This window comes from Anastrepha obliqua, chromosome 3 (genome assembly GCF_027943255.1).
Source record: "Anastrepha obliqua isolate idAnaObli1 chromosome 3, idAnaObli1_1.0, whole genome shotgun sequence".
Classification (NCBI taxonomy): Eukaryota; Metazoa; Arthropoda; class Insecta; order Diptera; family Tephritidae; genus Anastrepha; species Anastrepha obliqua.
In genome coordinates this window covers 1,259,051-1,271,818 of record NC_072894.1, presented here as the reverse complement: position 1 = coordinate 1,271,818, position 12,768 = coordinate 1,259,051, and the positions used below count along the sequence as shown (strand labels likewise).

At 36.7% G+C, this 12,768-nt stretch overlaps 2 protein-coding genes across 2 annotated transcripts; one reads left to right on the top strand and one right to left on the bottom strand.

Annotated features, from left to right (window-relative positions):
* The first annotated feature begins 3,837 nt into the window (after positions 1-3,837).
* Positions 3,838-10,750, top strand: LOC129240399 (uncharacterized). The gene is made up of 6 exons (XM_054876166.1): positions 3,838-6,014; positions 6,068-6,838; positions 6,900-7,075; positions 7,128-7,338; positions 7,417-7,560; positions 10,150-10,750. The coding sequence occupies exons 1-6, from the start codon at positions 4,218-4,220 to the stop codon at positions 10,300-10,302; spliced, it is 3,252 nt and encodes a 1,083-aa protein (XP_054732141.1). The 5' UTR covers positions 3,838-4,217; the 3' UTR covers positions 10,303-10,750.
* LOC129240400 (coiled-coil domain-containing protein 22 homolog) lies at positions 10,123-12,768 on the bottom strand. Its single transcript, XM_054876167.1, has one exon. It carries the CDS (start codon positions 12,657-12,659, stop codon positions 10,980-10,982), a length of 1,680 nt encoding a protein of 559 aa, XP_054732142.1. The 5' UTR covers positions 12,660-12,768; the 3' UTR covers positions 10,123-10,979.

Here is a 12,768-nt window from a genome sequence, read left to right as displayed (position 1 = left end):
TGTTTATTATTAGCAGCCAATTGCACAATTAAATTAGCTACTCCTTCTCCTTGTCTTTTCTTCATATCGTTAATAATAATTAAACAAATCAAAAACACCGAAATATTCCACCAAAATAGTTTCTATGAAGAGGAACCACTCACAAGTAATAAATTCGCCTTGACCCGCTCTTTGCAATGTCATCACCTGTCACCTGTCGCTTTCGTCCAATTCCAAGGCGAATTTATTACAGGTGACAGCAAACACATATAAGTAAAACCCTACATGTATTTGTTGTTGCGTTTGGTGCAAGCATCATGTCAAAATCAGCAAGCAAATGTAATGTATGAATGTAAACATACCAATACATACAAACAAAGCATATCATTTTGACGTAAGCCATACCTACGGCGAAAAATTCAGCTGGGTGAATGCTGTCACCTTATTAAATCCACCTTGTCCAATTCATTTAACAGTAGGCCTAGATAGTATGTTCTGCTTTGGTACCCGCTGCCGCCATCAGGACTAGTTCATGTTTTTATTTTGGCATCTTATTCGTTCGTTATTTTTGCCAATCGGTTCGTGAAACTTTACCATTCGCAACAATATTCACGCCAGGTTGCAACAGATTCGCAAAAAAATGTTAAGAAACAGACGACACTAAAAGCGCGAATCCTTGACAGAGTTTATGGACCCTTTCAGCATTTTGGAAAATAGTTTTGTAGAGTTGTTTGTCTCAATGTCTTTGAGGAGATCTGTCCTCATATGCGAGAAAGTAAAATTAACTTCCCGCAATTTTTCGATGTTTTGAACGATCAATTGGTGTCAGAAGTAGAACTGTTGAATAAAGCCCCATAGAACAGGATCGTCAAAATGGCGAAGCTGAGTGAACTTAAGATTCCGCAATTTAAGAAGGAGTTGGAACAGCATGGCTTGCAGAGTTACAAGCACGGCTACGCGGGGGCAAGGAGGCAAAGGGCGTCGATGTAGACGAATATGTGTCGGATGGAATGGTAGGAAGATTCCACCGCACTCCGAAGGAACACTTGTGAAATGTCGTTAGAAAGTACCAAAAAAATTGGGATAAACACATCCAAATGTTTCTGCCGGCCTATTGCTCAGCGGTATATTAAACTACTATCTAATCGGCCGCAAGCACCATCTTTGGAAGCGATTTAAGGCTTCACGATGATTTAGCGTTCGAAAGAGGTGCTGCTCCTGCAATGGTCGAAGGTAGCTATTGGGAAACACTGCAGCGTGACATGGATGAATTACACCATCTAATGAGTAACAAGAGTAAGGATCGATTTGACCGTGCTGTGAATTCCGAAGAATTCTGCGAATATAATTTGGTACTTCTTTATAACCCGCAAAGAAAGAAAGGGGCTTCTTCAGAACTGCAAGCGTTCTGAAAAGGTACGTACAAACTGATTAAAAGGTTTAATGATGTGGTTTACCGTATACAGCAATGCAAAACTTTACCAGTGTCTAAACGGAATGATCAGACTTAAGCGGAAAGCAGTGTAGCAAATGGCTATGCAAGATGACGTTGCTCAATATCAGCAGCGCCATCAGAATTGGGAAGGATCTTTTCGAGCCGTTTGATACCAAACGAGGTTTCAGAAAGGGTGACTCGCTGTCGTATGACTTCTTTAACCTGATGTTGGAGAGGATCGGCCTTAACGACCGCGTTATTAGTCCTGCCTTCTCCAAACTGGATAAAGGAGCAAAGTGAATGGGTCTCGTGGGGAACAATGACAAAATGAAGTACCTCCTGTCATCAAACAAACAATCGGCGCACTCACATCACTGTTGACAGTTATGATTTCGAGGTTGTAAAATACTTCGTTTATTTAGGAACCAGCATTAGCGCCTATAACAATATCAGCCTTGAAATCCAACGTAGAATCTCTCTTGCCAACAAGTGCTACTTTGGACTAAGTAGGCAAATCAGTAGTAAAGTCCTCCCTAGACGAACAAAACTAACACTCTACAAGGCTCTCATCATGCCCGTCCTAACGTATGGCGCAGAAGCATGGACGATGACAACATCTGATGAAACGCTGGACCTTTCACGTTGGTAACGGCGAGTATCGTAGGCGATGGAACAATGAGCGACATAGATATAGCGCAGGGACTAAAAATCCAGCGCCTACGCTGGCTGGTTCATGTCGTCCGAATGGATACAAACGCTCCAGCTCTGAAAGTATTCGATGCAGTACAAGCTGGTGGTAGCAGAGGAAGAGGAAGGCCTCCTCTGTGTTGGTAAGATCAGGTGGAGAAGGACTTGGCTTCACTTGGTGTGTCCAACTGGCGCCGGTTAGCACGAGAAAGAAACGACTGGCGCGCTTTGTTAAACTCGGCTTAAATCGCGTAAGAGGTTATCGCGCCAATTAAGAAGAAGAAGAGTAGCAAAACACAAAATTCCATAACCGATAGAATGATAGAGTTAGAGATTGCGCTTTGCAAATTCGCTGTGCTTTAAGAGTCCATGAATAAACAAACAAAAAGAAGGGGAATTATTTTTAAGTGAAGAAAAAGAGAAATAACAAAACACAAGAAATTATCTTTCTTCGTTACATTGTTTTTTTTTTAATCTCACAAATCACAATATTACGAAGTTATTCACTGAATTTTTACAAGAATGTAATTGCTCCTCCTCTTGTTTGTTTTGTTCGTTCGGGAAGGGAGCTGACGCCAGACTTGTCAAAATCGCGAAAAACCAAGTAACTGTTTTGTTAAGACGCCACCTAAGGTACTCAATTCGCCTTGCCTTGACACCGAATACCAGAGGCTCATAAAATTTGAAAGATGTTATAGGTTGGCAGCCGTCGTAAATGTATTTATACTGTTAGAAAATGTTTATTAAAATAAAACGTATTCCAATAATTCCTCTAAGTTCGATCACTAGATTGTCAAATAAAAGTCACAAATTAATGGCAGCACACTTGCTTAACTTTACTTCCAACACACTTTACTTACTCGAAAAAGAAGGCTCACCACTTTGGAAATAGGTTTTCAATATTTCCCAATTTTGTTCAAGCGTATAGCATCCCATTTCGTAAATGTCAAACCTTTAAGTAAATTATGAACACATTTGACATGTCCAAAAAATAGGTGGTTCAAAAAGCAAACGCTATATGACCCACCCTGTATGTACACATTCAACTTAAGACTGAATCAAGGCGAATTGTGTACCATAGAAGGCGCCAAAATAGTTACTTTATTTTTCCCGATTTTGACAAATCTGACAATACAAACCAAACGATCGGAAGAAGAAGAAATAACATGTTTGTGAAAATTCAGTGAGTGGTTCGGTAAATTGTAATTTATGAAATTGTGAACTAAAAAAACTTATGAAAAGGAAAATCCCTGTATTAAATTGTGAAAGCAAAAATTAATATCAAGCCTCTGAACGCAATTTGTTTGCTTTTCTATACGGAAGACGCCGTGGCAAGAAAGTGTGTGTGTGCTTATAATTTCTTGAATCTGGTTGTTTCCATTGCTTTCGCCTACTCTTCCTCTTCACAGACAGGTAATTCCCCTTTTTTATGTTTGCTTATTCATGGGCTCTTACGACACAGCGAATTCGAAGGGCGTAACCATGTACTTGATCGTTTTTTAGTTTGTTTAGTTTAAATATCACATATCCCAATATTACCAAGCCATTCACTGGATTTTCACAAAAATGTAATTTCTCCTCATTTGTTTGTTTTGTATAAGAAAGGGAACTAACGTCAGACATGTCAAAATCACAAAAAATAAGGTAACTGTATTGAGGAGGCGTCACCTATGATATTCAATTCGCCTTGTAAGCAATCCCTTTTAGTTTTACCGGGAGAAAACATAATTCAGCAACACTGGTTGTCAAATTGACACTTGATAAAGAATTGGAAATTGTAATGTCGTTGTTGAGGAATTTAATTACGTGAGAATTAATCAAAATAGTCTTTAATGTACATCAATCGAACATATGAAACCTGAAATTAACGATTTTATGCAAATATTTATAAAATAGTGTTTACGCTCCTATAATTAGAGGTTAGATTTGAATGGTACACATGAAAATAGTGTGCACGGTTGAAACAATTTTTATTAATAAGAGCCGAAGTAGAAAAAATGGCGCCCGCAAACATGTAAACATGTCGTAAGAAACACTGCAATTTATTTGTACACAAGATCCAGGTTTTCATACATAAAATCTATTTTAAAATAAAGTGGAACATTTGATAATAACAATGTCTACAGTGAAAGAGTGTAATCCGTTATCTGAGGATCAAGAGCATTCCCAAAAACCGAAATGCGAAGATTCAAATGATAGTGGTAGTGCTAAAATAATTTCGAATGAACTTCTGCTGGTGGGAATGTATAGCGGAGTTGAAAAAATAGATGAGTTGACATCTTTAGAGCGCGAAATTGCCGAATTGCACCATGTGGAACCATCTACAAATGTCGAATATCATGTAAGTGATCATTTTAACAACGGTAATGGCGTTATCAATAAGCAGATGCTAAGTAGTGGCAAAACATCTGGGATGAAATCGAAACACACAAGTTTGAAAATTTTGGATAATATCAATCGCGAAGAATGTGTTACTTTCCTGCATTGCGATTCAGTAGATGAAGATAATATAATACCACAAGAAATTGGGTCAACAGCTCTGGAACATGAGGATTTGATTGCTGTCCTAAAGGGCATAGACGATCACAATAATGTTACAAATGTGAAAGAAGTAACAAATGCTAACCATGAAGAACAATGTATGCGGCCTCCATCTATTACGGAAAGTGAATTAGTTGAGGGAGTGACCATTGAGGGTGAAGGGCAATTTCAAATTATGGAAGTAGTGTATGATGAAGTAGATGAGCATGACTCTAAACCAAAAGAAGCACAAGATGATCCAAGCATCCATGCGGCGACCTCAAATCCGACGCCGAGTTCGGGCCCTAATGCAATTTCACACTTAACAAATGAAGAAATACGTGCGATGGCTATGGAGCAAATAGCTGGCTTGAATGTTCTGGGCCGTCAACGAAGACGTAAGCAGGATATCAAACCTTTGCAAGCGGAAGATAGTTCTGATTTAGTGGCATCAATTGGTGCAGACTGGAGTGACGATGATGCTGAGTTTGAATTAAAAGCAACATCCAGTGTAAGCAATTCCCAAAAATCTAATTTTAATATTGAGCTGAAAAATAAGAAGCGTGATTTTGAAACTGATACATGCAACGAAGTATTGGAGAGAAAAGAGTTAGTGAATAATAATACAAATGATTCAATACAAAAAGCAACCGGCGTAGTCACACTGGAAGAAGTGTGCTCAGACAACTCCCATGGTGAAAGTACTATTATTCCTGGTGAATCTGTAAAAAATGATGCCATTAGTATAAAACCAATAGTCGGATTTAAGCGGACGCGCATAATAAAACGAAAAATTATATGGGATCCCGATGCTCCAGAAACCCAAATTTCGTATGCGCAATTAGCACGCAATAATTCTAAATTAAATTTGGATGCAGATAACAAGACTTCTAAGGCATCTTCGGGGTCAACGCTGAAAGGAGTACGCTCTGATGTTACTAAAAATCAACAGAGTGAATTAAAAGGGAAGAAATCACCTATTAGTGCATCCTATGCTCACCGCCAAAGCGAATCAGAAAGTAAACAACAGTTACGGGGATCAGAGTTTAAAATAGGTTCAAGTTCTGTGGTATCTAAGACAAAGGAAACTGTGTCTATCTCGCCCACTGATATCCAGTCAAAACGGTCTAAAATTGTAGACGAGGAAAATATGATGAAGTGTCAGCCGGCAATGAAACGGCGATCTCTGACCCCTGTTATAAATGGAACTGGGGGTAATACAGGTTCCAAGAAAAAAAGAGGTAGTGAAATCGATCGTTTAGTAAGTGATGAGGGTGCTGCTAATATGCTGCATTCCTTGGAGAATGAGAGAAGTAAACTAATTGCAGAGCAAGGAGCCGACAAACCCCATAAACCATTAATGCGCAGCCGCGCTGCCACAATTTCCGAAAGGGTATGACTTACATATAAATATATAATAAAAAACATAATTTTTATTTCTTAAAGATATCGAAAAGAGAAACTACACCAACATCTGGGAAAGTATTGGCTGTCGCATCGAGTACTGGGGGCGCGAGAAATAAGCGCAATTCTAAACAAAAACCTTCTTCAACTTGGGACTATGTTTATAAACAACAAGCTAGCGAGGAAGCAATGATCATTAGACGGCGCTCCAACAGCTCTTATTCAAGCAATGCGTCCATACGGCGCACCAGCTTAGATGCTCCAGCAACAAAAACTTCAAATGCAACTAAAACTACAACATTTGCCAAAAGTGTGCAACATAATGCATCTTCGGGTGCAGCAGTGAGTGCAACCCCAAGCAGTTCGGGAACAAAAACAACTCAAAAAAGTTTATTAAAAACTTCCAATGAAAATAGTGCATCTGTTAAAGGTTCTGCTGTTAACATAATTGGAAAAACCCCAACGTGTGCCGTTAGCTCGTTTCAGTTTGCTAAACCGGAATTAAAAGCTAACCAAAAAGGCAACCGGCGGACAAAGGGCAATACTCATGTTGAGAGCTTTCCAACAAATGACACTAAAAAGCAAACTCTGGCATCTGGGGTTCGAAGAGGTGAACGTAGCCCTACCACCATCGATGAAAAAGACAAAAACAAGAACACCGGAGTAAGCAACAAAGTTTCAGCAAAGCAACCAAAAGAGGAGTCTCCAGGTGGTTCCATCATTTCTGATGTTGTTGTAAAAAAAGTAACAAAAGTTGCTCAAATAGTTTTCAATACACAGAAAGCGAAAATAAATTATACGTTCACTGCGCAGGTATATTTGGTTCAATAAATAAAATAATAGAAATTACGATAAATTTCTGAAATTTTCTTAGATGTTAAATAAATTAGTCGACATACTGGAAAAGCTAAGTAAGGATACCGAATGCAATGCTGTGGTGATCACAACAGATGCGCCCAATTTTTGTTACGGCGTTGACTTTACAGACTTAACTCTTGGCCCCATGGAGAAACGCAAACAAACAGCAGTACATTTAGCATCGGCGGTTAAGTATGTAGGAATAGAAAAATAGTAATTGTTTTGAATACAAACTTTTTTTCAGGAACTATCTGAAAATGTTGGCTACATTTCCGAAGCCATTGATTGCTGGTGTTAATGGCAGCAATATTGGATTGGGTGTAATGCAATTACCATTGTTTGACATAGTCATTGGAAGCGATAAAGGTTCATATGAAACTCCGTATGTAAAAATTGGTCAAGTTCCCGAAGGGTACTGTATTTGGAATAAGATAACAAAAATCCGTGATAATTACGTAAGTACACACATGAATTGAAATATATTACTGAAATGCATATTTAAAAATATTATTTATCATTTCAAATTCGCACAGAAAACTAAACTTTTTTGGCTCGGAGAAAAATTACATTCAACTGAATCAGCATTATCTGGATTAGTACATAAACTGACCGCGTCCGCCAAAGTAAACGATGATGCATTATTGGCTGCTAAAAAAATAGCAATGATGTCAACAGAGGTTAGTTGGTTGTAGTTGTTGTAACAGCATAAACATTAAATGTTTGAGGAATGCTGCTAGGGTGACTATCCTTCGCCGCGTATGAATCCGGGTCGTTCGAGTAACTAGAAACGACCGTCGTGGGAACGTTAGATGGGTTCTCACATTTGCTACCTATATACTTTTAAATTTTATATGTGTATATGCAATTGCAGGGAGCGTGTCATTATTCTGTATTACAAAATTCTGTAAATTGCAAAAAAATTCTGCTTTTTAAAATTCTGCTTTCTAAAAGTCTGCTTTTTGAAAATTCTGCATGTTTAATGCGAAAAATTCTGCTTTATTCAAGTTTTGTGATTTTCGTCGTACAAGAAGTAACAAAATAAACATTTATTCCATAAATATACATATTATATGTATATGTTTAAGCGATAACAATATTTTAGTTTAGCCAATTACATTTAGTGTGACTTAATTCACATCTTTTCTTAATAATCCTTCGCAGCGGTTCGTTTTTTAGAAGAGTTCTACGCAAAAATACTGTGGATTGCGTATCCGGAGTTGGACTGATGAGGGTTATTTTTTTGAAGCGCGTCCGAAGGCCGCCCACGCGAAAAGGAATTCTACGCAAAAATACGGTGGATTGCGTAGCCGGAGTTGGACTGATGAGGGTTTTTTTTGAAGTGCGGCCGAAGGCCGTCCACGCGAAAAGAAGTTATACGCAAAAATACTGTGGATTCTATCGAAACTGAAGAAAAAATTATTATTATTATTATTTATTTAATATCTCGAATAATAATAATAATAAATTAAATAATTAAATTACCTCTTTAACATTGTTAACATCATATTTTAATACAGAATTTTGTTATACAGAATATTGAAAGCAGAATTTTAGAAAGTAGAATTTTAAAAAAGCAGAATTTTAAAAAAGCAGAATTTTAAAAAGCAGAATTTTGTTTTTAGAATTTTGTACATACAGAATTTCGACACCAACCCGCAATTGCATGCTTCTTAATTTTGTCCCTTTACCTATATACAACCCACATATTATATACACGAATTTTTCCAATCTGTAGTCGTATACCATGTAGCTTATGTCGGCTTAGGATGGAAGTGAGATTGTTTTCTGAATAGCATTTTATATATATATATATACCAAACCGTTCCCATAATTTTGAATTTATTAATGCTCCGTTGGGCCTTTCGGTGTGGCGCCCGGGTCAGACCAGATCCCTATGTATTTAAATACTTTTGTATGGGAATGTGTACAAATGTTCCACAGTTATAATTCACTTTCAAGTATCGTAGGTATGTAGACGTATTGAGCTACCTACAAAAGCAAACATAATGGCTGAAAATATTTTGGTCTGTAAAAAATAGGGTTTTTTGAGGAAGTTGATTACAATTAAATTTATGGTAAAATAAAATACATTTGCAAATACAAAACGATGGATCAAATGGTCACAAGTCGTTGGATGTCCTGGCAATGGCAACGTTTTGTATTTCCTAGGAAGTTGATGGGCTCAGAAAAGTGATGCGAGACGAAATTTTGGAATCATTTTTCAGCAAACCAATTACTATCGCTGAGAAGTCTCATTGCATTGTATGTAAGAATCCAGTAGGTCAACAGCTCTCTAAAATCTCTTATATATGTTTAGCTTGCCTTCCACCGAAACAAAAAAAAAAATATTTTACCATAAATTTCATTGAAATCAATTTTTTTTCTCCAACCTTCTTCGAAATGAACAAAAATAAAGAACAAAACAAAAAAATCTTTTTTCCACAAACTAAAATATTTTCAGCGATTAGTTTTGCATGCCAAAAACCAATGAAAAACCGAAGGTGCAACTCTTAAAATACTTTTTTCCGTCCTCTTCGAGGATCCTTTTCAAAAGAATATGTCCCTTAATCTATAGAAAATTACAACGAGAAAAACAAAACGGATGGGATTGTTTCAAGATTAAAAATAACAAAAAAAAAAAAAAAAAAATGGGTTATAGAAAGTAATGAAAGCTCCCCGCGAAAGGAGAGAATTGGGATCCCTCTGGATGTATGGAGGGTGAGGTGGAATCATCTCAGTACCTTCTCCTTAGCTGCCCTGCTCTGGCGGGGCTAAGATCCAGGCATCTTGGCTTTTACTTCTTTGCCACGCCTGCCGATATAGCTGGCGTTGACATCAAAAATCTGATGAATTTCATCAGCAGCACAAAGCGGTTGACGCAAATGCAGCACAGTCATCGTTCGTAATCCACCCACTCTAAACCCACCCTCCTAACCATCCCAGCACCATCTGTCCCCGCCCTCTCCCTGCATGCCATCGGTCTTCCTCTTTCACCTCACCTCCTTCATAATGGTATCACAAACGACAGAACTTAATATAATACCCTGTTGAGCCGGAACCACTTTTAGAGCGAATGTATTTAGTCACAAAAATAGGCGCTAATGGTGTTCTCTTGTTCCGAGCTACTACTTGAGCTACTGCCTCATTTTGAATATCAGCAAGGATACTTGATTAAAAGTATATTTTCGAAAAATCACTTTTCAAAGCATTAAAACAAAGAAATCCATTGTATACATATGTATATTTTAATTTTTCTTTTATTGCAGTCATATCGATGTATGAAGAAAACTGTTATTGACAATCATTTCGAAATAATCAATAATACTTTGGACGAAGAATTCGATACCATAGTCGAACAGTGGATATCGGCAGAATGTTACGAAAATTTCAAAAAGTATTTGGAGATTGGTCATTTTTAAGCGAGTTTTTAATGTTTTTTATAGCGCAATAATTTCTTTATTATTTTGAATTATAAAATTTAATACAAGCATTTTATATAACAATTTGGCCTATAATTTAAAATTAAAGTGTAATTATTAGGAGTCTTTTATTTTTCAGTTGTACATAAAGGTATGTACATAGGGCACATAAAAATGAAACAAAATATAGGTATTAATTCTTGAAATTGTTAAGAGCGTTTAGTGCATAACGTGGTAAAATCGCTATTGAATCTGGAATCATATAAGTTTTAATTTGAGTATTCATTAAGAGTAGTACTATTGCAGGTATACATATGTATGTATATGCACTTCTACCTATACAGTAAACTTATAATTGTAAACTGTATTTGATCATTTAAATTTTTGAATAAATACAACATCCAAATCGATTCTTATTATATATGTGATCGACTTTGGTAACATCTTATTCCATTGTTTTATTAATTAACGATGCATATCCTATATACATATATTTATATAAGTATACCTTACCCAAGGCAAGAGATTAATCAGAACGAGAATAGCTTCAGACATGGTAATATTGATGTATTTTGAATTAGTTTCAAAGAACTGTGCCCTTGAGATGTATATTTTTATTTTGATTCTAGGCTTGCTTTGAGATAGGTATTCCCTTACGATAGTTTTTACGCAACAATTCAAGCATTTGAAATTTTATTTTCTATCGCCCGAATTTCTGTCTGAATATTATGAATAATATTATCAAAATTTTGTATGTCTGTCGTTATTTGTTGCAGACTCGCATTTACATTCTTCATTTTTTCACGGTCAATTTGTACCTCTATTTCTCGAGTTGTATTAGTAACATTTCCCGTCTTTGTAACGAGGTCGACAAGTTCATTGCAAGAAGTGTGTAACGTGGCTAGAAGTTTGTATGCTATCTTTGAATGCATGTCATCTTTAGCCGTCTGAAAAAGTAGATCATCTGTATAACAAAATTGTCGTTGTAATTGTGCAGATATAGAATTAAGCTGTTTTTGCAAATCCCGAGTATCGTCAAGAACTTTGTAAATGTCACTGCGCTGTTTCCGTATATTGGATATAAACTCTAGTATTCTTTGAATATATTCCTTGCGTGGCGCTGTTCGATCATTTTTAGTTGCTCTAAGTTCTGTACTAAGCTCGTTATGTTTTATATTCTTTTCTTCTAACACGCCCTGCAATTGTGCAATTGCCTCCCGAAATTCTTTAATATTCCGGATACTGTGTAATTGCTTCGAAGATCTCAGACTTTCAAGCGTATCTAACATTGGTTGGCGGTATTCACGCCACTGTTCATCTAAGTTTTTACGCCGCTCTAGAGTGCTTCGTATAAGAATTTCCAATTTAGCAGCATTTTCTTTAGGATTGTCTAGAACAAGGCAAGCACGCTCATGCATTTTAACGATTGGGCGGATATTTTCCAATTCTTTTTGAACTTTTGCCTGTCGATTTTTTACCGTGTTTATATCATTTATTAATGTTTTTTTTGTAGTTAAAAGGTCGACGTTTTGACTTTTAAAATTATTAACCTCCTCCGTAAGTTTACTAAGAGGCGATGTGTCCCCTATGTCAGCTAAAACAGAACTTTCAAATTTAGTTGAATCTATCACATTTAGATAATTCTCTTTAGCCGAACACTTTAGATGGTCTCCCTTGGAAGTTTCGTTGCCAACATATAAATCAAACGAGTTTTGATGTATAACAGAACTTATCAGGTCGAATTTTTTGGGTGCCGTTTGTTGGAAAACGTTTATTGTTTTGTGTTGCGGACAATGTCCACTTTGCTCAGGTGTTGTCTTTACAAAAAAAAAATTTAAGTTGTGATGTGGTTTAAAAGATGTTATTTTACTACTACAACCAAAACTGCGACCTAAAGCAAGATTTCTACTATAAGCGGGAATCCAAGGTTTGTGCAATTGCTGTATCATTGTTTCTTTGATATTTCTCCGCCATATTTCCAAATCCCCAGACAAACTCCCATCTTCGCCTGTTGATGTTACTTCATCACGTGGAAGCTTTTCTATAAGAAACATTAACAGTTTACGAACATCTACTTCGTTCGGGTATAAGAAAGTCTGATATCCAATATCACCGCGGTAGTTAAGGTTGGAGATAAAGGACGACAACGTGGTAGCTATAGAGAATCTCTGCGCCATTGGTAATCCTTCAGGCAGTGCATGTGGAATGTTGGCCGACAATGGTTGGATTTTTTGTATGCATTTGGATATTGTGTGGACCAAGAGGCTTGGTGTAAATTCCGCCATTGTAGAATTATCATCGATTTGACATCCAATTTGATTCAATGTATGAACAATAATTTTGTCAACTTCGTCCATTGATGAGGTGAACACGTATTATAATTGTATATCAAGCAAATTATTACGGATTTATCTGCTTCACGCGATTTTTCCACATAAAATAAAATAGTGATAGAATATGTACACT

Excerpts from the sequence above, each read along its gene's own strand:
- LOC129240399 (XM_054876166.1), top strand. The coding sequence starts at position 4,218 with ATGTCTACAGTGAAAGAGTGTAATCCGTTATCTGAGGATCAAGAGCAT. Across the intron at positions 7,339-7,416 it reads CAAAAATCCGTGATAATTAC|AAAACTAAACTTTTTTGGCT; the intron begins GTAAGTACACAC and ends AAATTCGCACAG. Across the intron at positions 7,561-10,149 it reads TAGCAATGATGTCAACAGAG|TCATATCGATGTATGAAGAA; the intron begins GTTAGTTGGTTG and ends CTTTTATTGCAG.
- LOC129240400 (XM_054876167.1), bottom strand. The coding sequence starts at position 12,659 with ATGGACGAAGTTGACAAAATTATTGTTCATACATTGAATCAAATTGGA.